At 53.0% G+C, this 26926-nt stretch overlaps 1 protein-coding gene across 5 annotated transcripts in view; it reads left to right on the top strand.

Annotated features, from left to right (window-relative positions):
- Positions 1–23213, top strand: part of PTDSS1 (phosphatidylserine synthase 1) — a 73572-nt gene extending 50359 nt beyond the window's left edge. For 4 of the 5 annotated variants that reach the window (XM_072803830.1, XM_072803827.1, XM_072803828.1 and 1 more), the window contains 8 exons: positions 196–347; positions 3953–4094; positions 6005–6117; positions 8830–8895; positions 12893–12992; positions 19945–20013; positions 20529–20598; positions 22172–23213. In XM_072803830.1, coding sequence (XP_072659931.1) covers positions 196–347; positions 3953–4094; positions 6005–6117; positions 8830–8895; positions 12893–12992; positions 19945–20013; positions 20529–20598; positions 22172–22281 — 822 coding nt within the window. In that variant the 3' untranslated portion in view covers positions 22282–23213. Of the gene's footprint in view, positions 1–195; positions 348–3952; positions 4095–6004; positions 6118–8829; positions 8896–12892; positions 12993–13424; positions 13535–19944; positions 20014–20528; positions 20599–22171 lie in introns of those variants that run through there. The other variant, XR_012019819.1, reaches the window with a different exon arrangement.
- Positions 23214–26926: the final 3713 nt, after the last annotated feature.

Below are 26926 nucleotides of genomic sequence, written 5' to 3'. Positions count from 1 at the left end.
GAACGGCTTGGAGTCCTAGTATTTGTAAACCATCGCCAGCACGACAGAACAAACCTGATTACAGACCTCGCTCTGTTCGTACGTTAGGAGATCTTGACACGTCAACAGCTCCTCCCGGAAGAGTGTCTGGTTATGGGGGAGTCGCTCTTTCTGCAAAGTCTTGTCCCTAAAACCATGATCTCTTGTGCTCCTCAGCTCTTCTTCATGCACCTGCTGCCCAACTTCGCCGAGTGCTGGTGGGATCAGGTCATCCTGGATATTCTGCTGTGCAACGGCGGCGGCATCTGGCTGGGCATGGTCGTCTGCCGGTTTCTGGAGATGAGGACCTACCACTGGGCCAGCTTCAAGTGAGTGGCCTTGCTCCTGGAGGGGTCACCGCCTGCACACCTCCCTGCGGTAGTCGCATGCGGCCGCGGCACGGCCTTGGGTGATAGGAAGTAGACCACACGTCAGTAATTGATGAGAAACCTGATTTTGGGCGTTTATCCAGAAAATGCTAAACCATTCATGGTTTCCTTACGTGCACCATATTCTTATGCTTCTGCTCAGCCCGCATTAGCCCCCTGCCATCCCTGGGTGGATTAGTCCCCTGTTCCCTGCTTATCCCCTCAAAGCCATCTCACACGGCCGCCGGAGGGACCCCCTTGAGGATGTCACATTGGTCGTGTCGCTCCGTGCGATGGCTTCTCGTGGTCTGTAGGATGGAGTGCACATAGTGGGCCAGGCAGGGGCCCCTTCTCCACGCCCTCTGGGGCACCCAGCATCTGAGCTCGTGCACATGCCCCCTCTCTGCCCAGCTCTGACCCATGTCCCCATGTGCCATGGGTCAGAGCTTCCTGCCTTCCTGCCTCGACTCCCTTCCTACCCCGTCAGGTAGTCGTTTCTGACTCGGATTCAAGTCACACGTCCCTCTGTGCCACCCCGGGGGACAGCGCCCACCTCCGCGCTCCCTTACCCTGCTCCCCTGAACTCGCTCTCAAGTTGACGGTCAGAGGAACCGTGCTGTTAGTAAGGAGGAAGGGAAACGGCAGGAGTGGTGGTGTTTACACTGTCATTTATTTATCAAACAAAATATGAACGTTTCCTACCTCATCAATAGTTTTCTAAATTGTGATTTTAAGGGCTGCTTCATATCCCAACGTATGATGAGATTGTGAGGCATTTAACCAGTTCCCTTTTGTGGTCACTTAGTTGTTTTAAAGTTTTCAGTTTTGTGAAAAAAGCTAGGGTGAACATTTTTTTTCTTTCTTTCTTTTTTTTTTTTTTTTTTTAAGATTTTATGTGTTTATTCATGAGAGACCCGGAGAGAGGCAGAGACATAGAGGGAGAAGCAGGCTCCCTGCGGGGACCCGATGTGGGACTCGATGCCGGTACCCTGGGGTCACGCCCTGGGCCCAAGGCAGACGCTCAACCTCTGAGCCACCCGGGTGCTCCAAGAGCAAACATTCTTGAACATATATCTTTGTGTAAATTTCTCACTTTTTTTTTTCTGTAAATAAACTCTTGAATTTATTCGTTTATACCCATTTATATTCTCACCCACGTTCACTGATGTGTATAATGTGTCCATTTAACTGTTTCTTTGAATTTTACTTTTAATCCTTCTTTAATGTGATCACACGTCGTGTGATGCTGTATTTCTAGCCTACGTGTATTAGGCTTTCCCTCTTTTTATTAGTGCTTTTCATAGGTGAATGATATTAACACTCTGTCATAAATGTGACTTTATTTTTCATCGTGTCGCCCAGGTTTGATTTTCTTTGTGGTAGGTACTCCTCTTAAACTTTAAAAGCTTTTTAGTCTTTCTGTTTAGGTAACTATTAGCCTGTATTTTCTTCCAGTTCTTTGATGGTTTGGTGTTTTTCCATTATGCGTAACTTATTTACTGTGTCTCGAACTTAATTTGGTATATATATGGTGTGAGGGAGAGATTCCTCACAGTTTTTCCGATTGATTTCCTCACTCCTTTGCAAATAGTTTTCCCAATTCTTTTCTAAATAATCCTTTCTTTGGATATTGACTTGTAAGCACGCTTTTTCATATATTTAAAACCACGTGTCATGGAACAAAACCTGTAGCTGTGCCTCATGTTGCTGCAAAGAGCAAGCTTTATAAGCAGTATCTCGTTTGAGCCTGACATCCACCCTGGGGGCCGACACTCCGTCCTCCCCGGGACTGACGCTCCCTCCACCCCGGGGGCCGACACTATTTCTCTCTTCCTTCCAGAGATGGTGACTGTGAGAATTAGGTTTAGAACTTTGCCCGAGAACACTCCGCTAGCAAGCAGCTGAGTCTGAATTTACGTCAGGCTGTCCGGCCCTTTACGTGCTGCCATAACGGTTTCCCATTGTCATACATTCATGCTTTCGATTTAACTTGAGAACCATTTTGTCAGGTTACGAAAACACATGCCCAACCGCAGAAATATATAAATGAACGGAAAGTCTAATTAACCCCTTTCCTGTACAGAGGGTCCTGACGTACAGTGGTTTGACTCAATGATTCTTTGACTTCACCTAGTGTGAAAGTGACACAGATTCAGTAGAAATACTTTGCATCCGGAATGTGGATCTTTGTTCGGGCTAGTGATGCACGTAGGACCATCTCTCTCGGTGCCGGGCAGGCGCGGCCCAGTGCCGGTCAGCCAGGCCATCACGCCTGTGGACCTCCGATAGGTCCCCACACCTGTTCTGCGCCCAGACAGCCACTGCTCCTCACCTTCGTACGGTGCTCCGTAAGTGCCGTGAGATACTCGACACTTTATCATAAAAGGGGCTTTGTGTCAGAAGATTTTGCTCGACCCCCATAGACGAATGCAAGGGTTCAGAGCAGGTTCAAGGTGGGCTGGACTAATCTGTGATGTTTGGTAGGTTAGGTGTATTAAATGCATTTCCATCCTGTGATATTTCCAATTTATGACGGATTTATCAGGACGGAACCCCATCCGTCAAAAGTGGAGGGAGATGTATACTGAGCCCTCTAATACGTGGTCACTCTGTGTCACTCTCTTTATGCCTCTGTTTCTCTACCTCTTTCCATATAGTTGGGTATTTTTTTTAAATACAGGTCCTTCATAATTTTTGTTCATTTTTGGATGATCTATTTTTTCGTTACTCATGGGCCTCACGTCTTCTTGCTGTGAGACTTCACCAATACACACTTGTTGTTGGGTTTGGGTGAATGAATGAAGGAACAGACCTTCACGTCTTCCCCCAAGAATAAAAGGCCCGACCTGTTCGCTTTTACGCCTTCCGCACTTCGCAGTGTCTGACATAGGGGCCAGCGTGAGGGGCCAGCGCATACTCGTGGCTGTGATGCTCACGAGGGGAGCCGTCATGGGCCAGTTGAGCTGAGCTGAATGTTCTCATTTGTCATGCATGGGAATCTTCTTCCTTTCTGCCATGGGAGGGTGACATTTTTAACTGAGTGATCTCTAGGATTAAAACTAAGGGAAGGTTAAAAATCAGCCTGTCCTCTGCAACCGTTCAGTTAGGGACAGATGGGATGAAGAAATGGTGTGGGTGACCTCAGAATACAAGTGCTTGCTCTATTTTACAAAAGTGCCCTGACTTGGGCGACATGCAGCGGGTGGGATCGTGTCCTTGCTGGCGTCCTGGTGCTCCCTGGCCTGGTTCCAGGCGGACCTCGTTAGTGCCTCTGCCCCTTTTGTCACTGGTTGGCAAGTTCAGGCCTCTCCTGGCTCTGCGGTGACCTGACCTCTGCCCTGTGCCTGTCGCCACTGGGATTCCCATCCAGTAGACCCCTCTCCATGCTTCATGGGAATAGAGAGATCGTTGTTGGAGAGCTGGTTCAACTAGGAAGGAACCTTTTTGTTCTGAGAGCTTGTCGTAAAATTGTCAGCCGTTTTTTTTTTTTTTCCCTCGACTTTGTTTTTCTTCTTTTCCCTTCCTTATCTCTCTGGATTTTCACTGGAGCCGTTCTCTTCTTACAGAGACATCCATACCACCACCGGGAAGATCAAAAGAGCTGTGCTCCAGTTCACTCCTGCCAGCTGGACCTACGTGCGATGGTTTGACCCCAAATCTTCATTTCAGAGAGTGGCTGGAATATACCTTTTCATGATCATCTGGCAGGTATTCTTTCAGATGCTCAGAACTTGGTGGTGGGGGGGGGGTGGGAAGAAACCAAAACCAAAGCAAAATAAAAACCCTCGAGGAATTTAGAGTTAACGCTAGTTGACACTGCCTACCAGCTGGCGGCTGGTTTGGAAGGTATAAAATCCTACAGCTGACATAGAGAATAATTCAACAGAACACTGTTGTCACGCCTACGGTCTTGCTTCCTGGTGTAGATATTTTCCAGTTTCTTTCTTTGAATTGCAAATTAGGAACAGCTTAAAATTCCCCAAAAGAAGCTTTTGGTCAGCAGCTGTCACCCAAAGCATCAGGCATTGGGTAGCTTTTCAGAGTGATCATTTTGAGGACCAAAGGAACAAAACACAAAGGTTTTTTCTTACGTTCCAAACTTAACGTTTGATTTGTAAGATTGTGCCCGAGCTGTTACCACTCTGGGTAATTGGTGAAGAGCTTAGTGAAGCAGCTGTCTGCCATCAGTGGGGGACTGGAGCCCTCTGGGGACCCGGGTCCTCTGGGCTGTGCCGTCAGTGGACGGAAGGTCTCCTTCCAAGCAGCCCACTGCGCGACTGAAGCGATTCAGACAGCCACGGGTCTTGGAAGAGGATTACCAAACATCTCTGTTTTCTAGAGATAGCCTTTAGTGTCGATCCTCCTGTGCCCACGTTAATTATTTTACAACTTTGGGAGACTAGCTTTTGCCTGAAGAGTCTTTTGGAATCAAGAGAAATTATATTTTGAACACAGGCTGGAAATACTCCCATCATAAGAAAAAATAAGCGTGCATCACCTTTAAGACAAGCGTCCTTGCGCACACACGGGGAATGATAATGCTCATCTTCGTAAATGGAGTTTAAGGCGACGGAAGTGTAGGTGAAGAGTTAAACAGTCACCATGGTTTGGGGAAGCCAGTTTGTATAAAAATGGGACTTCAAATGGGTGGGGATTAAGTTTTACCTTATCAGAGCAGTACCCAGGAAGGCGTACTCTTTCCTTGACTACAAGAACTGAGGAGGAGTTTGGATTTGTCCCGGAGAGAGAGCAAGATGTGCCCCCAGAACAGCAGCATCACAGAGCACGCCACTCCTGTGAGGGTGAGCGCTGAGTGGTGATCAGCTTTCCACCTGTGTTAATTAGGGGACCATTTTATATCCTTGAAATCCGTGCTATGGGAAGAGAAGCATGTCTTCTGTCACTGAAGTGAACGTGCTGGTCCGTGTGGGTTCAAAGCAGTGCCCTTCCCCAATCTCCACTCCTTGCTGGACCTGGAGGGGCAGTGCAGGAGGCGGGCCCGGCATGGAGCTCTTCCCCGGGGCCGCCTCCTGCGATGAGCTGTCCCGGGATGCTAACCTCGGGGGCAGGTACCACAGGCTGCAGGGGAATCCTTGAGCCAACCCTCACACCCACCTCTCAGAGCTTGCCTTTGGCCGGGGCAGGTGCTTGAGCAGTTCACAGTCATTTCTCGTCCTCAGGCTTCTTCTCACCTTCCTGCAGCTGTACATCGTAGAGATCCGGCCCGATTTCTGTAAGGCTGCTTGGGTGTCCCACGGCGAATACTTGTTTTCATGACTTTTACTGTTGTCCACGCATCTCTTTCCCAACTGCACCTGCAGATCCCACGCGTGACCCAAGTGGCAGCCGCACACCGGGAAACGTGACAAAGAGCTGATGCCACCTTGGACCCCTTCCCCCGCCCCAGCTCCTCCCCCGTAACCCCCAGTTGGTTGGTGCCAGTATTGTACTGGCCATTAGTTTACATAGCACCTGTTCCACTAGCCACTTGGGAGACCCCATACATTTTCTGAAAACGCTTTGAACGTCCTCATCATGTTTAGACATCCGTAACAAGGAATATGCTACTGTGACTCCACGTGCAGCATCACGTTGACTAATGCTTCCTTCTTTTTCAGCTAACTGAGTTGAATACCTTCTTCTTGAAACATATCTTTGTGTTCCAAGCCAGTCATCCATTAAGTTGGTGTAGAATTCTCTTTATTGGTGGCATCACGGCTCCCACAGTGAGGTAATTCTATACACGCCTGTCATTTGAGCACATGAACCTGCTGTGTGTTCTCCTGTTCAGCGTGAGGAAAGTCCTGTAGAGTTGCAGATTTCACATGAAAATGTTAAAGAATTAGACATCAGAAATATGAAGACAATGTTTTGCTTTCAGGCCCCAATGACATGAAGTGAGAACAGCACACCCACCATTTTCTTCAAACCTTTTTATAATGTTCTACTGCTGTTGCTTTTTACCTCCCTTTAACATCCTTTAAAAAAAATGGGGGTAGCAGCGGTGCTGACTTTTTTCTGAAATGAGATGATTGAAAATGCAGGAGTTTTAATGGTGACTCAGAAGTCATAAATGATGGTATTTTTAGAATGATACTTTGTTAGCTCCTTTAGAACCGGTTACTTTCCTTTTAAAGTGTCCTTATCTGTGCTGTTTGTTATTCCCCCTATTGGGGGTAGGGCCCAAGACTGGAGGCGTTCTTCGGGGACTGCCCCTCATGTAGACTAATCCCACTGACTATCAGACACTGTTTCATCTGTCGCATTTTTCCTGTTTAGAGCTAGTGGCATTTGGGTTTTACAGTTAACGTGAAGCTCCAGCATTGACCAGTAATGACACCAGCAATATCTGCACAGGTGATGAAAATATAAACTAAGCAGTTACAAGGGTTAGTGTTTCAGAAGCTGTAGGATGACTTAATTCACTATTTTTAATGTGCATGCAAACCACACAAGCAGAGCCCTTGCCAAGAAGAGTGGGTATTCTTGGTCCAACAAACCTCCTCCCTCCAGCCAGCACCTCTTCTGGTTTTCATTAATTATTACAAGAAGTAAATAAGCATCTATCTATCTCCCGATATACCTGTATATATGTATTCCCCACCCCTCCCCTCCCCAGATCCTGGATTGAACAAACCAAGTAAGATACAACTGAGTCCTGGGGAGTTAAGGCCCAAAATTCTCTCTCTGGTTTTCATTATGAACTAAACAGGAAACCAACAGTTGGTAGGCAGGTGGCGTCCTAACCCGTCACAGACCAGTGGTCTGCTGAAGTAGTTTTCTTGTAAATATGCCATTTTCCTTAGTGGATTGGAACCTTCTTCTCTTATTTCAAATTTAATTTAATTTGAGGCTCACAGTTATCTTCAAGAAAGATTAGCACAGCTTCTTCATAAAATTAGAAATGATCAACAAAATCAGTCAGCAGGGAAAGAACTCTCATAAAACAGAATCGCAAATCACATCTGATTGTGAAATTCCAGTTTCATTAAATAAACATTTCAAAGCAAAAACTGGAGACTGTCCCGTTTTGAGTTTTGAGAGCTTAACATTTTTGCCAAATCCTATGTATGGATTTTTACGTGATTCTTTCTTGTTTAAAACTCAGCCATTTTTTTCTATGCTTTTATACCAACCTGAGGCATTTCCTATGTAAGAAGATGCTTTCACAGGCTGCTTGGAAGGATGGAAGAGCTCTAGTGGGTTTTAGCACAGCCACTCCAGCTAGCAAGTGCCAGGCCCTAAAAGGAGAGAAAGCTTACAGGCTTCGGGTTGAACCATACAGACCACATCTCCATTTTCTTCCTTTTTGATTCGCCTCTCTTGCTTGGAGAGGATGTTTGACTGAACATTCTTCTAATCTGATAATATGAAGTGCAGTCTAAGGGGAGGGAATGGTTGGACAGTAGAGTAGCTAAGCTGGTAAAAGCATATTAGGTCATAAAAATATAAAGTGAGAGACGGACCTGAAATCTTCATGACTAGAATTCTCCACTCGGGCCTTTGCAGGTGAGGTGGTAGTTTGTGGATGACCTTCAGGTATCCACGAATCCCCTGAGGCTTAATGCAAAGTTTATAGCGTGTGTGTTCGTGTGCATTTATCATAGGTGTCATTAAATCCTCAAAGGAGTCTGTGACCCCAAAAAGATGATGACTCCTGCTTCAGGTGCTACTTCTGAAGGGATATATTGAGTTTGGGGGGGTAGTTAAGAGGGTCTAAGCTTGCGCTGTCCTAAACAGCGGCCACTCACCCCTGGTGGTGGTCGAGCACTGGAGATGTGACTGGTTTGCGTTAAAATGTGCTACACGTGTAAAATACACACCTATGTAGACTTCTTTTACTTCTTTAACATGGCCACTGGAAGATTTTACATTGCACCTGTGGCTTGTGTTATATACCTATGAGGACGATGCTGCTCTAAGCCTTTCAACCCCATACCATCGCCTGTTTTTTTCCTATCTTGTCAGTAACATTCAAAGTCATTGGTATTCAGTGAACAGTGGACGGTAGCCAGGGCCCCATTCCAGTTCCCGAGAGCCAGGAATGTGTGTCCGTCCTGCCTGGTTACAATCAGCAACCTTTGTCCTGGAGAGTGCCAGAGGGGACCGTTGATGACAGTGTACGTGACCTCCAGAGTCACTTCCATGCACAGAGGCTTGAAGCACCCACTCTGTCCCCAAACCAAAACCGCCTTTGCAAATAATCGGTGCTTTAAACCATGCTCTCCTCCTTCCAAACCCAGCCCGAACTCTTAACCTTTGCAGGAATGTTTCTGCAGAGGCCCCGGCTTCCTACCCCCTTGACTAGCAGTAGACCAGGCAGCCAGAGTATGTAGATCCAGGCCGAACATCTTTTGTATTTACTCTGTCAAAGTGATTTAATGCTATACTGACCCCTTGGTCTTCCAGAAGCTCTCAGTGAATTCCGCCTTTGTTCTTTCAGGCAGTACTATGCTTACCTCACTGACACACAGTGCAAACGCGTAGGAACACAGTGCTGGGTGTTCGGGTGAGTAATCTGTTTCTGTGGACACTTCAGAACCACTTAAGCCTTTAAATCTCCTTGGTTGTTTCTTGACCCTAAAGTAAGGGTCAGCCTTTTGGTACAATTTGCCTGTGAAGGCTCACTGCTGTTTTCTCATATGTCTTTTCATTTTTAACACTTTCTGATTGAAGTTTAGAATATTGTAGTTGATTGGCAAATTGTAGAAAGATGATATTATATAAACTGCTTTAAAAAAAAAAACAAAAAACAAAAAAGGAAATCGAAAGATCTTTCCTGCACAGAACTTGGGAGACCTTATTTTATGAAATCAAGACAATGGATTATTCAAATTCCCTCTAAATTCAGTGATAAGTTTGTGACATCATTTTATGATAGGTTTACCAATGCTTGCTTGTTACTTTCACATCCAAAAGGGCCCTCAAAACAGTTGCTTGCTACCTACCAAGGTATAACTTTATTGTTCCAAAGAGAACTAACACAAATGGTCACAATTCATGGTCTTGTTATATATATCAATGCAATCTTAATATAGTATTATTTAAATGCTTTGAAAGACTGTAAGAAACTCTTAACTCTAGGAAGCAAGCATAGGGTCGCTGGAAGGGAGCTGGGGGGCAGGATGGAGTACGTGGGTGATGGGCTTTAAGGAGGGCACATGTTTTAATGAGCACTGGGTGTTCTGTGCAACTGATGAATACTAAACTCTGTGCCTGAAACTACTACTACACTATATCGTAATTAACTTGAATTTAAAGAAAATCTTGTAAGAAAAAAAATAATAAAAAATAAATATCTGAGAGAAACCATAAGCTATATAGTTTAACCCCACAGGGTTCAATGTGAGACCATCTTCAGTGTCTCAGGTAAGTGATTCTTTGGCTTAAAGATCACCAACAGTTTACCATTCTGTTTAGCAGGCAAGGGTCCAGAGATGTCCCACACATCTGTGTGTGACCTTCAGTCCCTGAGGCAGTTAGATTCAAGACCTAATCTAGGTTCTAGGTGGAGTGTGATGGCATAAAGAAAATTTGATGAAACCCATAGGTGGGAAGAAGTTACTACTATCAACAGATTTTTAAACAGTTAAAACAGTTTATTTTTCCCGGTTAAAAAGGTAATACAGGGCAGTCCTGGTGGCCCAGAGGTTTAGTGCCGCCTTCGCCCTGAGGTGTGATCCTGGGGTCCTGGGATCGAGTCCCAAGTCAGGCTCCCTGTGTGGAGCCTGCTCCTCCCTCTGCCTGTATCTCTACCTGCCTCTCTCTCTCTCATTCTCTCTCTCTCTGTGTCTGTCATGAATAAATAAAATCTTTAAAAAAAAAAAAAAGTAATACATATGTGTAGATTTAAAAAGTGGCAAAAGAAGAAACTAAAGAACATCCAGAGAAGTCACCTGGTCAGAGATGATCGCTGTTAACATTTCTGTTATTCCTTCTAAACATTTTTCTGTGTGTATATGTGTGTTTACACGTGTCCAGCTCTTAGAGTCTGAGGGGTTACCCAGGTTACCTTATGAAGTGCAGTCTAAGGGGAGGGATATGGTTGGACAGTAGAGTAGCTAAGGGATAAGCCTTTTCACCTCCTAGAACACACAGGGTCATTGTCCTTATTTCTCAAACATTCTGTGATGTAAGCTGACTGGCATACCCAGAGTAGCTTAATGGGTGATCACATGGATTAGCTTTCCATTGTTGAGTGATCTAACGGGAGACAGAACTACAGATTGAGCAGAGGCCGGGTGAGAGAGAGCACAGTTGTTGAGTCATGAAAAAGAGGTAGGAGGACTCTATTTCCTGTCCTGCCCAAGGAGCGTGAAAGCCATGGGTTTTGCATCTCCATGTCCACAGAGCGGTTGAGTCCTCCTCCCTGGTGAATGGGAGTCCACGTAGTCTGCTCTCCATGTGCAGAAGTCCTTGCTAGAGTCTTACTCCACTGCAGGTGGACATACTCTCCACATAACCACCTCCGTTGACCCGTTGGGGAAAAGGAAGGCCAATCAGAGACAGAGGTACTGTCACCAAGAAATGGTTTCTCCTCAAACAGCAAAAGTACAATCCAAGGTGCTAGGAGAAATGGAAAGATAAAGAGGGATGGAATGGAAAAAAACACAGGGCTGCGGAACATCCCCACCACGTCCAGAGTGATCAAGGAAGGCAAAGTGCAGGGAGAGATCCTGGGCCTAGTGCGCTTCGCTAGGACGGAGAGCCCCAGGGGTGGTTAGTGTGCTTCTCTAGGACGGAGAGCCCCGGGGGTGGTTAGTGTGCTTCTCTAGGATGGAGAGCCCCGGGGGTGGTTAGTGTGCTTTCCTGGGATGGAGAGCGCTGGGGTGATCCTCAGAGACTCAGGCCAGCCACTCCTCAGCCTTACCTGGTTGGGACTGGGTGGGAAAGAGCCCCAAACTCTCTAACAATACATTAAGGAAATTTTGCTCTTTGGTTCAAGTTCAAGGTGTTGAGTTGTTAACAGCCTAGAACCCTCTGTACCCCTGTGGATGGCAGGGACCTTGCGTCTGCTCAGGAGTATGGGGACTGACGCCTCCTGGGTCCCTTCTCTCCTTTTGAGAGAGTGTCTGTGCAGCTACACCAACCCCTGACTGACGCCCCTCCACCTTGAGTAAGGAACACTGTGGAGCTGTCTGAAGTCCGCATTCTGGCATAGTCTTGGGATCGCACGGCCGGCTCTGTCCTCAGGTCATCCGTTCTTGCCACCAAGTTCTGAACCTTCGTAAAGGTCTGGTCTTTATAAGGTCTGATCATAAATGAAGATGCAGAACAAGAGTGGGTTTTTTTTTTCTTTACTCCTTTATTTTTAACAAAAGAGTAAAATGAAATTTGTTTTGACTCTTTTATATTTAGAAAATAAAGGATTATTTCTATGGTCAGCAAGAACGGGGAACAGGGGATATTGAACGTGGAAGTGCTTAGAAGTCTGGGAGGGAATGGGACTGCTGCCTTCAGGTTATTGAAAGACTTGTGTGAAAGGCTTCAACTCAGGGATCCCTGGGTGGTGCAGCGGTTTGGCGCCTGCCTTTGGCCCAGGGCGTGATCCTGGAGACCCGGGATCGAATCCCACATCAGGCTCCTGGTGCATGGAGCCTGCTTCTCCCTCTGCCTATGTCTCTGCCTCTCTCTCTCTCTCTCTCTCTCTCTGTGTGACTATCATAAATAAATAAAAATTAAAAAAAAATAAAATAAAATAAAAAAAAAAAGAAAGGCTTCAACTCAACTGTAGGACTAGAGGACGGGGTTAGGGTCCACGGGCAGAGAGAGGCCGATGCCAGCCCGAGACGAGGAAGGCTTGCCAACAGCTAACGAGACTGAGTGACAGAGTAAGTGGGCTCCAGCAGAGGTGATGACAGTTCACCCCGAGGGTAACAAGCTGACTTGGAGGCTTCCAGCGGTTAAAATGTATGAGTTGAGGTCTTGATCCGGGAGAAAGAAAAAGTGAACAATGCTTTATTATTTCTGGGAGGCTGTGGAGAGACTGATAGGCAGAACACGGGCTTCTCGGGGCAGTGTAGCGAACCATTCTGCATGATCCCGTAAGGGCAGATGCACATCCCCGTCCGTTAGTCCAGACCCACAGAGTGTACAGCTCCAAAGGAATTGTCACGTGAGCTCTGGTCCCTGGGCCCTGATGGTGTGTCCTGTAGCTTCATCAGGTGTAACACATGGAGCGCTCTAGGGAGACAGCAACGAGCAGGGAGCTCTGCGGGACATCTCTGTATCTTGTCCACAGTTGGCCGTGAACTCGAAACTGCTCTAAAAAAAAAAATCAAGTCTTAGGAAAAATAACAGCAAAATAAACTTAGTGTTAAACTCTAAATAAACACCTAAATATAGGTGTTATTTCTGAAGAAGCTGCAGTGGAACAGAACAAGTGGAACATTTTGTGGGGAACCTGTTACCAGGGTATAGTGATGGAGGATGGAGTCCTGCATATTCCTGGTAACGTATGTGCTTGGATGAGAATTAATATTTGATCTCTCGTTCTGTCTAACTAGGGTCATCGGTTTCCTGGAGGCTATCGTGTGCATAAAATTCGGACAAGATCTCTTCTCTAAGACCCAAATTCTCTATGTTGTGCTTTGGCTTCTCTGTGTGGTGAGTCATCACTTTTTTACCCAAAAGTGTTAGCAGAACTCCCCCCACCACCCCGGCCGCTCTTAAGAAAAACAGAACAACAAAACTGCTGTGCACCAAGTTCTCTTAGAAATTTGTAGACAGGACCTTGTACTTGTAATAACCCCAAACTGGCCAGTAGTCTGTGAAGGTCGAGGTTAAACACGTGAGACCACCCAGCATCCAGACTGGGTCACCGTGGCGGGTTCTGGGCACATGCGCTCAGCAGGTGCACCATATGTGCGCTTATTTCACTTCTGGGAATTCACGCCCCTGAAGGGATGAGGACAGTTACTGTGCCCTGTAGCGTATGGACCGCGGTGCGCACACGGTTTGTGTACGGAATGACGGACTGTGGTCTGTAGGTCAGGTGAGATGTTCTTGAAGGTAATCAGACCAGCTTCCGCCCCACAGGCCGACTTCACGGGCCCAGGCCCGATGAGATGAGCTTCCCCTCTGAAGGGAAGAGCCCTTGGGGGCCTCTAGCTCCACTGTCCTCGGACTTCCTCGCTTCCTTCAGTGAAGTAAGATCTTCCCTTGTGGTCCTCCACCTCGTTTCTTAAATTCCACCTATGAATGAGATCGTATGATAATTGTCTTTCTCTGAAAGGGGAAGGGAGGGGAAAAGAAAAGATTAAATCAGAGAGAGAGACAAACCATAAGAGGTGATGAGCTCTAGGAAACAAACAGGGTCGCTGCGGAGGAGCCGGTGGGAGGTGGGGTACCTGGGTGACGGGCATCAAGGAGAGCACGTGATGGGCTGAGCACTGGGTGTTGTACGCAACTGATCAATCACTGGCCTCTACCTTGGGAACTAATAATACACTCTATGTCAATTGAATTTAAATCTTTAAAAAAATGAAGATCTTAGCCTACTATTCTATGTCTTTCCTTTTTAATTCGTTTTATTATTTTGGAGAAAAGTCTTACTTTATATTTAAGCTTAAGATTCTCCACTTTTACTTACTTGGTCCAGAAAATTGACTCAGGTTTGTTTTATAATCATAGAACATTTCTTTTTTTCTTTTTTTTTTTTTTTTTAAGATTTATTTATTCATGAGAGACACAGAGAGAGAGAGAGAGAGAGGCAGAGACCCAGGCAGAGGGAGAAGCAGGCTTCATGCTGGGAGCCCGAGGCAGGACTCGATCCCGGGTCTCCAGGATCACGCCCTGGGCCAAAGGCGGAGCTAAGCCGCTGAGCCACTGAGGCTGCCCTATAATCATAAAACATTTCAAACTAATTTGGAAGTAGGGTAGACGACCCCTCGTGTCCCCACACATTATCCAGTGTCCACAGTGACCACCTCACGGGCATCCAGTTCCCTTATATTCTCTACCTCCCATCCCCATGCTGAATTATTTTGAAACGGATCTACCTTTAAGAGTCCTGCATGCGTCTCGAAAAGAAGAATGCTTTTTTTTTAATACAACCACCGTCCAATTATCACATCTGCAAACAAATGATTTTGTAATACTAGCAAATATCTAATTGATGTTCAGACTTCTAATATTTTTTAAAACCTAGTATTTTTTAACACTTTATTTGAATCAATATCTACCTGTTGCGATTGGTTGGCATGCCTTTTAAGTCTCTTACTGTATAGTTTTCCCTGTGTTTATAGCTCTCTGTCCTTCACGATTTATTTGTTGAAGGACCCAGCTTTTTTGTCCTGTAGGTTTTCCCACAGTCTGGATTTTACTGGTTTTATAGAGTACCCTACTTTAATAGAGGTCTTTGTCCTCTATTTTTTTCTGCAAATTGGGAGGTGAATCTAGAGGCTTAATCAGATTCAGGTCTAATTCTTTTTTTTTTTTTTTTTTTTAGCAAGACTAATCTTTGTATTTTTAAGGTTTTTTTTTTTTTTTTATTGCCTTTCACAGCATGTATTTTTAGGGTTACTTGTTAGACATCTGAACTGTGCCAGAGCACCTTGAGCCTGTTCTGTCCTGTTTCACGGTGAACAATGAAAGGGAATAATGATCTCCTTTGTACCCGTTCTCCAGAACTAATGTTCAAGTGTATTTTTTCCATCCCAGGGGGACCAGAGGTAAGAATTGGTTAGGGGAGCGCGTCAGATGCTCCTGGAGACTTTAACCATGTGCTTATCACGTGTCTCTGCACGTGCACCAGGTATGTGAACTGTAGCATGGCCGGCTGCAGAGGGCGGGCAGAGTGGGTGCTGCCCTCGCCTGGTGCCTGGGCCCTGGGGACGCAGAGAGGCTGAGGTGGGAGGCAGCATCCCTTCTCCACACGCCTGCAGACGCCCCAGCCTGGAGTATCAGTGGCTAGAAGGGTCTTCCCGAGGCCGCGTCCAGGAAGCCCTCTCTGGTCGCCGGTCCTGCAGCAGCTCCTCCAGCCTCTTGAAGTTTCAGAGACCTTTCTCTGTTGTGCTTATTTGACGCTTACACACGCTCCCCTACGTGGGTGATGTCTGGCCTGCCCTGGTGCCTTGTGTCGTCACCTCGTGGAGCATGTGAGCCACTTCTTGCCCAGCGCTGGCTTCTCCTCCACCTGCCGTGGTCCCTGTAGGTCTGTCGTCTGTTCACACAACGCCCACTGAGTGTTCATTAAAGCGGCCCCGGACGCTGGACGCGCTCAGATAGGTGACGGTGATGGCGGGGCTCGGGGTGCTTACCAGGGGCCAGGCGCTAGGCTCAGCGGTCCTCATGAATGTCTGAGGATTACTTTGAGGGGGACTTCCTCAGCCCTCTTCTGTAGATGAGATGCAGGCACAGAAGGTTCACTGCGCGGCCCAAGGCCACACAGCAGAGAGCGAGGGCCTGCGCCCAGATAGCCTGGCACGGGAGCTCCTGTGGGCCTGCGCAGGTGCCCTCTGCCCGGGATCTCCAGGCGCAGGTGAGGGTCGCCCCTGCACTGGTCACGCCCATGTGGTAGACATCATGAGGGGCGCACGCAGAGCTCGGGGGCACTAGAGGGCACCCCACGCACTGGGAGCCGCCCAAGTCTGCCTGGACGTGACCTGTGGGTAGGATTTTTAAGGGCGGCGGTGGGTGCTCTGCCCCTCGGGCCACTGTCTACACGGCTGCCAGACTGTCCTCCAGGACTCAGGTCTCTCTCTCCGTCCCTGCTCGGAACCATTCCCTGTCGTTGGGCCTGGATGGGCCCAATAATGCCCCGCTTCTCGGTGCAGAAGAGTCCGAGCAGAAGGTGAAAGGAGGATGCGGAGGTAGCATTGCCTCTCTTCTGGGGATGCACACTTGGCGGCGTCAGCTCTAGAAGGAGCGCACCAAGGGCTCCTGAAGGCTGAGGCCCAGCACACAACCTGCCTCCACCCCCAGACACGGGCCTCGGCGCCCAAAGGACAGGAACCGTCCAGCTTCTTACGTCGGGCTCACCAGGGGTGAGGAGACAACACCTCTCCAGGGACAGGAATGAAGGCTGCAGGGGAGCGGGGGCACCACACCAGCAAAGCTCCGTCCTGCGGGAGAAAGGATCCACAAGGAAGACGGGTCCTGCCACCAGGCCCACCCGTGACCTCTGGCTTGTGTGTGAGGACGGTCAGCGTCTGTAGCGCCCGCCGCGCCCGCCGCGCCCACCCTCCGGGACTTCATTCTCTGCCTGCCCCGTGCTCGTCTCAGTCACTCAGCCAGCGCTCCCTCCACACGTCCCCTGTCGTCACCTAGGGTGCTCTCCCTTCCGCATCCGAATGCCTTCCCCTGCTCTTTCCACCGAGTGACTCAACATCAAGACCAAACTGGATTCCGGCCCTGACCCACCAGGCAGGCTAGTTAAGTCCCCAGGGGGCTGCTCGCCCCTAGCATGCATTCCTGAGTTCCGGTAACCTCAGCACAGCGAAACAGGTGATGTGTGCACACCTGTCTCCTCCACGTTGTACCTCTTGCTCACGAGGACGTTTGTTGTCCTTTTGTCCCCCCCGAGGCGAACACAGCCCCTGATGTGTGGGACTCAGGCAGCAAATGCAGGAGAATAAAGGAGTCAGTAGAAGAGCCGGAGGCCAGGGGACCCCTGGGCGGTGGAGACAGGTGCTTCAGTGCCCAGCGTCTCAGGAGGACGGCAGCCTGCTGCCAAGGTGGGGGACAGGGAGCGGCTGCGTCGGAAGGACCCTTGTGTGTCTGCAGGTGGAGAGCCGAGGACGGCTGCCCTGGGGACCCGGTTCACAGGCAGGGCTGCATGGGGTGGAGCAGTCTGGAGGGGAGAGGTGCTCTCTCGGGCTGCCGAGGCAGCGAGGGGTCGGCCCAGCAGGACACCACCCCGGTGATGGTGGGCGGGCGGGCGACTGCAGGGTTTCTAGTTTGTGCCCCTGGGTGGCTGTTGGTGGTTTCTCTGAAGGGAAGCCCATTGAGGGAAAGGAGCCGCTCCTGATTAGGGCATCAGGGCTTGAGGGCCCTTAGAGCTCCCAGGGGAGGACGTGCTGTACCTCTGGGAGCTCCAGTCCGCCCAGTGACGCTGGAACGCTCGGCCAGCTGTGCAGCTGGGAGGGTTGAGGGCCGCTGCATCAGCAGTGGGGAAGGGCGGAGCGTGGACCTCTCAGAGCAGCTGCGTGCTCAAGGAGGCGGGGCCGGAGACGCGGCCCCCAGAGCGCAGGCCTGGAGCGCAGCAGGACGCCCTGGGGAGGGCCGTCGTGTGGGTGCCGGAGGGCCTGGGCTGAAGGGAGGCTGCTGGCCGGGATGCTGAGGTGCCCCCCTGCCCGTGCTCATGACCTCGGGATCGACCTCAGTCAGGGAGGAGAGCATCATCCAGCAAGGCAGCATGGCCCGGCCCCTCCCCGCTGGTGCAGTTGAGGGCCCTGACCACCCCTGACCCGGTCGCCGGACGCCCCCCACCCCGAGACTGGTGCCGAGGCGCAGATGCCTGGGCTGCTCGCGGTTGGCCCTCAGCCGCTGTCTGATGGGCTGTCGCTCACCTGGAGGCCCTCCAGTCGTGCACCCCGCTGCCCACGGCCCTGTGCTGCGCTGCCTCGGTCTCCCCGCGCGTCTCCTCCCTCTCCCTCAACGCTGTCTGTACCCCTGCTAAGTCCAGGCCTTGACGTTTTAGAGGGATACGCGTCTAGATTTTCCCAGTGTGATTGCCATCCTGTGGCCTACAAGCCTTTGTCCCCTGGGATGCCCGCGACCCGGGCCCTCAGTTCCCAGGGAAGGGGTGACTTTGGCCCCACGCAGGCCTGTGTGTGGTGATGCTGTGACGAGCACCTGTCGCTGCCGCCTGCCAGCGCCTGCTGCAGGTTGCAGAGCCCACTGTGCCCCGGCCGCCCGCAGAGTGCCCCCGCCGCCCCCACCCGCCCTCCCAGGGCCCCACGCCATGGAAGCAGCCCTTGGTGGCTGTGCATGATGGGAACCGGAGCGAGTCCTAGGACACGCGTGTGAAGGGCCAGAGGTTGTTTCCGTGTCACAATCGTAACACATCCATTCACGGTGTGACTTCGACGGGGGGCGGGGGGGCCTGAGCTCATCCGCAGCCCCTCATCAGCTTGCGTGCGGCTTTAGAATCAAGTGAACCGGTGGCTGCTGTATCTCGTGTTGTCTCCACGTGTCGCCCCCCCTTCACTGACGTCGGAGACGGCCGCCGAGCACGGGCTCCTGCCCTGAGCGCACGGAGGTGATGCGGAGCACCTGCAGGGCGTATCAGTGGACGGTGGTGATGGCCGAGACGTGGGCCAGAGCGCCCTGTGCCAGCCCCTCTTCCCGCAGCCGTGGCTCCTCCCTGCAGTCAGGGCTGTTCCCGGGAGGCCCGTCTTCCTCCAGGGGTGGGTGAGTGGATGGAAGGGTGGAAGTACGTGGACCTGGAGACAAGGCACCTGTACTTCTCCACGTCCACAGCCACCCTTACAACATCGGGAGAGCTGGGTCCAGGCCCCGTTGCTACGTGCTGGCCGGGTGCCGCCGGGGCCATGCCCTCCGCATGTTCGTTCCTGTCTGTGACGTGAGGACTGGGAGGATGCTTGAGGCCACCCTTTTGGGTGTAAAGTTAGGACTCTTGGAAAGAATTACAATCATTCAAGAAGAGTTTCCACGACGACCTCACAGCTGCGCAGACGGTGGTTCAAGGTGACAGGGTCTCACCGGACGTGCCAGCGCTTGGGCGTCAGTGAGCCCCTGGGGCAAGGAATCCTGGACACAGGACGGGCGTTGGGCTCAGCTTTGCTTTGGTGATTCGGTCACAGTCGGACGGTCAGGCCGGGCTGCGGGGCCTGGCGGGGACTCCCCCGTCCCCACTCCCGCTGCGTCCCTTAGGGCTACGGCAAGGCCACCAGAAAGCTGCATGATGCTTGGGCCCTGGCGTGCCTGAAGCATGGGATCCCTGTAGGTGCCCTTCCATGCTTAGCGTGTCACCCAGGGCGTGGGGAGGAGGACGTGGGGTTACCCTGGCCGTGCGGACCGCAGCCTTCCTGTGCTGCGCAGGGGCCCGCTGACAGCACCGTCCTCTGTAGGCTCCCGTCCACTTACAGAAGGGAAACAGGCAGCCAGAAGTGGGCCAGGGTGGGGCTGACACTGGGCGTCAGGCCCCTGTGACCCCAGGGACGAAGTCCCTTTCTCAGCCAAGACTCCTCTTCCCACAGAAGCTGATGTCACGTCCCCGTGACGTCCCAGAGGTGGGGGCAGCAGGGTGGCCACAAGAGCCAGACTCGGAGCATCCAACGTCCGGGGTGTCCTCCCAGGGAGCACCGGCAGGGCCATGCTGGGAACACGTCCCCCTTACACTCCATCTAAAGTGCCCTTGCCTGCCGACTGTCGGCGTCCCACGTGGCGCTTCGGGCCTCCTGGTGACGCTCATGCAGAGCGCGGGGGCGGGGGGCGCCCGGCTCACACCCCCAGGCCCATGTCTGCCCTCTGTAACGGTGCCTGGGACACAGGGCTACACCGCGCCGAGCCCTCGTGGGCGCCGTCCTGCTGGAGTCGGGGAAGGGGATTCAGTGCCTGTCGCTGATGGAGCGTGGGGGCTTGTGTCTTCCAGGCCTTCACCACCTTCCTGTGTCTGTACGGCATGGTGTGGTACGCAGAGCACTACGGCCACCGGGAGAAGGTAGGGGCGGGGGCGGACGGGGCCGCGTCCTGCTGGCAGCTTTGGCGGGGCCCCTGGAGCGCCGTGGCCACCCCAGACTCGCCCCCCAGCTGCCCCCTTGGAGCCCCGAGCTCCACCCTCTGGAAGGGGTTCGAAACCCAATTGTGTGTCTGTTTACAAGTGAAACTGCCTGGAGAGCCCCGGGCCGGGTTCACGAGGCTGGGCCTCCCTGCCCCCTGAGTCCACCTGGGCCCCCCATGGGACGTGCAGGGGTGGATGGGAACGGGCTGGCCACCTGCCTTCGTGGTTGCCGCACAGCATCATGGCTAGGTGACCACGGCCCTCGTCCTGACTCACCCCACGCCCGAGGGGCTGGTGGCCCCGTCTAGAACACGAGTCCCGTCCCCGGGAGACCCCGTGGGCTTGTAGCAAGGAGGCTGGGTCCCATGTGGGGGACGTGGGTGATGCAGCCTCACCTGCTGGGCGACCACCCAGTGCCTGGCACCTGTCCTGACCTGTGCCTCTGTCTCCCTTAGACGTACTCAGAATGCGACGATGGCACCTACGGCCCGGAAATCTCCTGGTCTCATGCGAAAGGTTCAAAAGGTATGTCCTTCTCAGCCCGTGTTGAGCCCCCTGCTGGGCCCTGCTCGTCTCGAGGCCCAGCGCGGAGATCCGGATCCGGGTTCATCCTGGTGTTGGCAAGCGTTCGCCCGAGGCCCCAGACTGCCCGTCGCGTCCTCACTACGCGCCCCCGGGGCCTGCACAGTCGTGGCCGGACCCCGCGGGGACCTGGCTTCCTGAGGAGAGGCGCCCCGTGGGTCTGCGCCTTGTGACGGGAGGATGTCGGGGGCCTGGAGCCTGTAGCATCCTGAGGGCCGTCCTGACTGCCAAGGCCCAGGAGCGACGTGCGGGGAGGAGAGCTGCTGGCCGTAGCCGGGGTCTCCACCGGCCTCTGCAGGGCCTTGGGGAGCTGTGGGCCTGGCGGCATCGGCGGGCAGGCTCGGGCCCGATGCCAGGGAGGTGCCCCTGTGCAGTCGCCCCCCGCAGGCTCTCAGGGCCACCCGGGGGCTGGACCGAGGGGACAGTGGCAGCGCAGGAGGCCGTGAGGCCACGGAGGGGTAGGCCTGCGGGCGGCTGTCCAGGCTTCCCTGGGCCGCGCGATTCACGCTTCTTCCTGCGGGGGGCGCCCCGCGAGACCTGGGCCAGGGGCGGGTGGACACCTGTTTGCAGGCCGGTGCAGGTGGGCGGGGGTCCCATGCAGGGCGGCCCTGGCTCCTGGCCCGCCGAGCCCTGCTCCCCAAGAGGCGGCGACGAGCAGGCAGTGCCGCACACGCGTCCCCGTGACAGGGAGGCGTAGCAGTTACAGAAATAGCCCTGCAGCTGGTGCCCTGCCCCCGAGACCAGAGCTCGCGCTTCTCTGGGGTTCCCGTAGCGGCGGCCCTGGGGTGGGCCCAGGCCTGAGCCCCGGTGCAGAGAACCCTGTCCGCAGACCCACTCGCGTCCCCGGCCCCCCGCGCGCTCCCCCACCCCGTGTCCTGGGAGGCCTGTCCTGCGAGCTCTCGGCCCACCACAGTGTGACCGGCGATGCCCCGGGGACTGAGCATCCTGGGGGGTGGCATCCCCCGTGGGAGGCTCCGGGGCTGCCCTGAGCAGTAAGAGGCCCACTTTTCAAAGTGTGCTCTGGGCCCCGATAGAGGGCAGGAGATCTTTAGTCCTGTGAAGTCCAGAACCTTCCAGTGTAGGGAGGTAGAGACCCTGGGGCTTGCGGGTCAAGGCGGGACCTTGGGTGATGCCTCCTTGGTTGGGAGAGGCCCCTAGACGCCCAGCGGCTTCATCATTCTGCCTCATGCCAGGATTTGATGTGTTCCCCCCACCCCCCACCCCCGCCCCAGCACGGGGAGCATAAGGCCTCCCACCCCCACCCTCCCACCCCCACCGGTGAGGGCCTAGGGCATGCAAATTCTTCAGGAGGCCCCTCCCCTCGCTCTTCCCAGGGTGAGCGGCTGCCTGCCCTGCTTGCCTGCGGGGTTTGCAGCCGGCCCTGGTGCCTCCACCAGCTGCCACGAGCCACTAGATGGAGTGCAAGGATCAGCGGCGGGCGGCCTGGGCGGAGAGCGGCCATCTGAGGCCCAGCCCACAGGCCCTGCAGCCCTGTTCTCCTTCCTTCCTCCGCCAGGTTCTGAAGACAGCCCACCCAAGCACCCAGGCAACCACGAGAGCCACTCTTCCAGAAGAAGGAATCGGCATTCCAAGTCGAAAGTCACCAACGGACTTGGAAAGAAATGAAGGAGCCTGGTTCACGCGGACGTCCCGGAGAGTGCCTAGAACTGGGAGGGTGGACAGGTGGTGTGGCCCTCCCTGTGCCGAGGGCAAACAGGTGGTGCCATCCGGACGAGCACAGGGGCCTGGGGTCATCACTGGACAGCGTGAGTCTTGTTTCCCGCAGACCTGGTCACGCCCGGCAGGTCCTCGCCTGGGATCCTTTGCCAATGTGGGGTCTCGTCCAGCTTTGGCACTTGGCATGCGGTCCCTGGTAGGGGCACAGAACTCCGCGGGAAGGGATGGCCCTGGCACCCGGCTGTCCGGGCCACAGCGTGCGTGGGTGTCCTGTGGTTGCGGGTCGTCGACACACCTTCCTTCCAATGTTCAAGCTGGTGACGGGTTTTTGTTGTTAGGGACCTGCCTCTCCCATCCCGCGGATTGGTTTCGGGTCAGGCTGCTGTTCTGTCTCGTGTTATCGTCGTGCTTCTTTGGTTTTAAGTGAGAGGCCACTGCTGAAGCTGCACTGGGGAGGGCGCGCCCCTCGCCTGCAGATGAGACGGGGAGAGTGTGTTCCCTCCAGCACATGCCCCCCTCCTTAGGACGCGGTGGGTGGAAACCCATGTGAGGACAAGTCAGCCCCCCACCCAGGACCCCAGGCTTCAGATCAGAACCTTTCTCGTCCGTTCCAAATGTCGTTTGTCCCGACGTGTCCACAGTGCACAGAAGTGAACCTGCTGCAGAGGCAGCGCCCGCCATGGCTCCTCTCCCAGCCAGGTGCCTTTGACATTCTGTTTTCCTTCCTGGTGTGTGGCTGACATTGTCCTTTAGTCCCATGTCAGGTGCTGGTGAGTATTACCTTTCACGTGTGCCATGCTCTAGAACCTTTGCCCTGGTAGTTCACCACCTCGGATGGATTCCTGTTTTAAATAAAATAACTCACGTTAAAGTCCATCAAAGATGAGTCTCTGCAGAATGCTCATTTCTTTGCATCTTACTGGTACTTTCCACCACCTGTCAGCAGTCACTGTCCTGTTCAGGTGACCTCAGGGTAATCCGCATGCCTACGTGCTTTATGAGGCAAGAAGGAGGGAGGCAGGTATTTCGGGGGCTCACGGACGCGCGCCCTATTTCCTCAGCTCCCCGAGTGACCAGTAGGAGGCGAACAAGATCGTCCTTGTGTTTTCACGTGGCTGCGTGAACCCAGTGGGATTTTCCCCTCCTACAAACGGCCAGTACTCAGCTGATTAGCAGACGGACAGAAACTGGCTGAAGGAAATCCTCTTGTTCCTTCACAGAGCAGAGTTCTCCATGTCTTTCCCCCCAAAACAACACCTTTCACCTAGGACTGTCATGTTTTTCTTTTCCTGCATAGGAATTCCGGGGTAAAGGGGTTAAATGAATCCTGCAGAGCTGGGGTCACACGCTGCACCCTTGGGCCTGCTCTGACCGCTGGGTTCAGAGCCTCGTGCAGACCTGCTCCAGCAGCCGGGCGCATTGCTGCCGCCGGAGGAGCAGAGAGGCAGTTTGTAGGCCCGGGCACAGCGAGAACCTCTGCAAGCAGGTGCACTTGTTTCGTCCCCCGCTGCATTCTGCTTCTCTGTGCACTGAGTCCTGAGTGTGTCACGGGATCACGTCCATGGTCTACCTCGACGCTCCTTCCTGGGCCTGGCCCACACCATCGAGCGTTTCCAAGCTCTTGACCGTGCCTCTGACTCCGCTTGTTCCTTGCTGCAAGGCTGGCATAGATGGAGGCCCCGTTGCACACAAGGCGGCCGACTTTCCTGGGGGGCATTCGAAAAGCACCGTGCACAGGAGACCGTTTTTCCTCCATGCCTTTGTGTGACATCCCAGCAAAGTCCCCAGACACTGTCTGTGCCTGTTCTTTGAGTCGGAACTTTCTTTTTTCCCCTCCCAGTAAAAGCTCTTGACACAGTAGTCAGAAAACCAGCGCTTTCGGTGACTGGCTGAGCCTCGGCCGCCATTCCTCCTGGAAGCCATACTGCTGGGTTTGCCCTACTTTTCCACCCGTTTCTTTTTTTTTTTTTTTTTTTTTCCACCCGTTTCTATGGAAATGGACCTCGCATTGATGGAAATAGACCAGAGGCCTCATTTCATACCAGAAATGATTTGATTGCCAATCATCTCACATTTGCCATTTGCAGACTGCCCTGCTAGCAGACACCACTGTTTGGGACATAACGCACGAGGAATGTTTCATGGGTCTTTCTCCGTAAGTAGCGTGGTACCGAGTGTTGGGCACTTTTCCCTTCATGTCATTCTTGGTCTTGCCATGGCCTTCCCCGGCTTGCCTCACGTCTGCTTTCACCACTTGCAGAAGCCGTGGCCAAACCGCTCCCGCCACGATGCTAGGACATTTCGTTGACCTGTGAAGCATGTTGATGATAAAAGACATCCCATAAAAGCCAACCTTATTTTCACTAGCACCTCTTCTTTGGTGAGCTTGTGAGTTCTCACCCAGGAAAAATAAAATTCTTCACCAAACTCGGCAGGCTCGGCCCTGTTAGTCGGCCCCTCCGAAGCTGCATCCCAAAGTGACAGGTCTTTTTGTCAGGGGTCTCCCTCTGGAAGTGGACACTGGATTGTTTGACGTGTTTCTAAGAGCGCACTTGGTCAGGGCCATACGGGGTGGGAGAGGCTAATAAATGCCCAGTAGAATGGAAGCACCCATTCACTGTGGAAAACCAGACCTTGCGCACAGGGGGCTTGATACACGTGCTCCGCACGTCCTGCGGATTCGCTGGGCCCGCCGCGATGCTCGCCAGGTGGGCTTCATCTACGGCGTCCCAATTGTCGGGGGCACCAGGGCTCCTAGGCAGGCCATCGCAATCCTCAATATAGGTCCCACATACAGGATCGAAATCAAGATGCGAGACTTCGGTCCGTCGCTGAGCGTTTCGCCGTAAATGCATGTCTTCCCGTTGTACGTGCATGTGCGCTGGCAAGGCTCATCCTTGAGATTTGGTTCCTCGCAAGGGTCGGCTTGAGTAATGGCTCAGACCAGTGGGCTGCACGGTCGCATTTGCTAGCCCATAACGATTCACTTTTTACGATATTTCTCTAGGTTGCGTTTCATTCTACACCTGATGCTAGGACTATCACAGGTGAAGGTCACCAAAAATGTCAGGTGGAACTTTGATATTATTTTTGATGCAATAAATACAGTTTTTTTTCACTTTCTTATCTTCTGTGAATTCAGAGGAATTATTAAGGTCTGCCTGCGAAGGAGGAAAATGGTTGCAGGTGATTTTTTTTATTTATTTATATTTTTGGTTTGTCAGAATGCTGACTCGTAACAATCTCCCTCGTCTCCTGTGTTTACGGAAGGCTGCCTTTAGTCCATTTCAGAAATCCATCGGTGACTTTGTCCTGACATCCCTTCCTTGCTCTGTCGGGTAGATTTGGAAGCCGCTTGCTCCGTAAGAAAATATTGGTGGTTACAGTCTCACCCCGTGAAGGGTCTGTAACAGGTCCAAGCAGCTCCAAGGCCTCCCACAGCTAAGCTTGGTTCCTGTGATGTGTCCCGGGACTCTGGCTGAGAACTGGCGTGTGCGTAGAGCCCGCCTGGCTGGCCGGAGGGACGGGGAAGGCAGGCTTCCTGCCGCCGGGCTGGCAAACCAGACTCCCAAGTCCCCGCATCCTCGTCCCGCTGAAGCAAGGTGAAGAGTATTGGCAGACCCGTCCCCTTGTCATAAACGCAGCGAGGACAGCAATTTCGTGCGAGAGAACAGCACGTGCCCACGGGTTTAGCCTGCAGGGCTGGTGCAGCCCGCCACCGGCCTCCACAGCCGTCCTGGGCGCACGCTCCAGCCGCTCTCCCCGGGAGGTTGATTATTTTTTCTTTGTTACTGGAAGGCTCTGAAGACACATGCAGAGGGCCTGCGAGTGGTGGGCACCGATGGTGCCCCACGGTGTCTGGCGTCTGCCCGGCGTCCCGCCCCCGGCCCCTGCGGTCTCCCCAGCGCGCAGTTGCCGGCCCTCCTGCTCCTACGTAGGCTGTGTCCCGTCCTGGACACTCAGGAACCTGGACACTCAGGAACAGTGACTTTGCAGTTTTACAAACCACAGGAAGTAAGGTCTGTTTGCCTTTGAAAGACAAGTAGAAGCATCTGAGACTAAAAGGTTGCCTTTCCACGCCTGGAAAACACAGGGAAGAGCCTTAATCCCGGGGTCAGACCTCAGGCAGGGTTCTGGCCATCCAGGGGAGCGTCGGGCTGCGAACCCTGACTGCCCCCGCGCCGCACCCGAGCCACTTCGGCTGCTGCCATCCACGGGACTGCAGGCGTCCTGGAGCGAGCACGTGTCTCACGGTCGCAGCCCCGGGAAGGAGGATCCCCAGCTCCCTGTCTAGAGTCCTCTCCCTTTTGGAGCGGACGGAACCCGGGCCAGGAGCGGGGCGCGGACTCCATGCGCCACCGCCAACATCCACAGACCAGCTCCCAGAGCACTGAGAACCCTGGGAGACCTCCGGGTGGCCCTGGGGACCCCGTGTCCCCACTGCGCCTAACAGCAGTCCGCGCATAGGGGCCTAGCACCCGGGTGGCATCTTCCATTCCAGGGGAGGGGGCATCCCTGCCGCCACCACCACCCGCCCCACAGGTCCAGCACTGTGTGTGTGTCATGCATGTGCTCCGGGTCCCGCGAGTTTGGT

This window comes from Canis lupus, chromosome 28 (genome assembly GCF_048164855.1).
Source record: "Canis lupus baileyi chromosome 28, mCanLup2.hap1, whole genome shotgun sequence".
In the NCBI taxonomy this organism is placed as follows: Eukaryota; Metazoa; Chordata; class Mammalia; order Carnivora; family Canidae; genus Canis; species Canis lupus.
The sequence above is the reverse complement of the archived record's forward strand: the minus strand, read 5'-3'. Positions and strand labels throughout refer to the sequence as shown.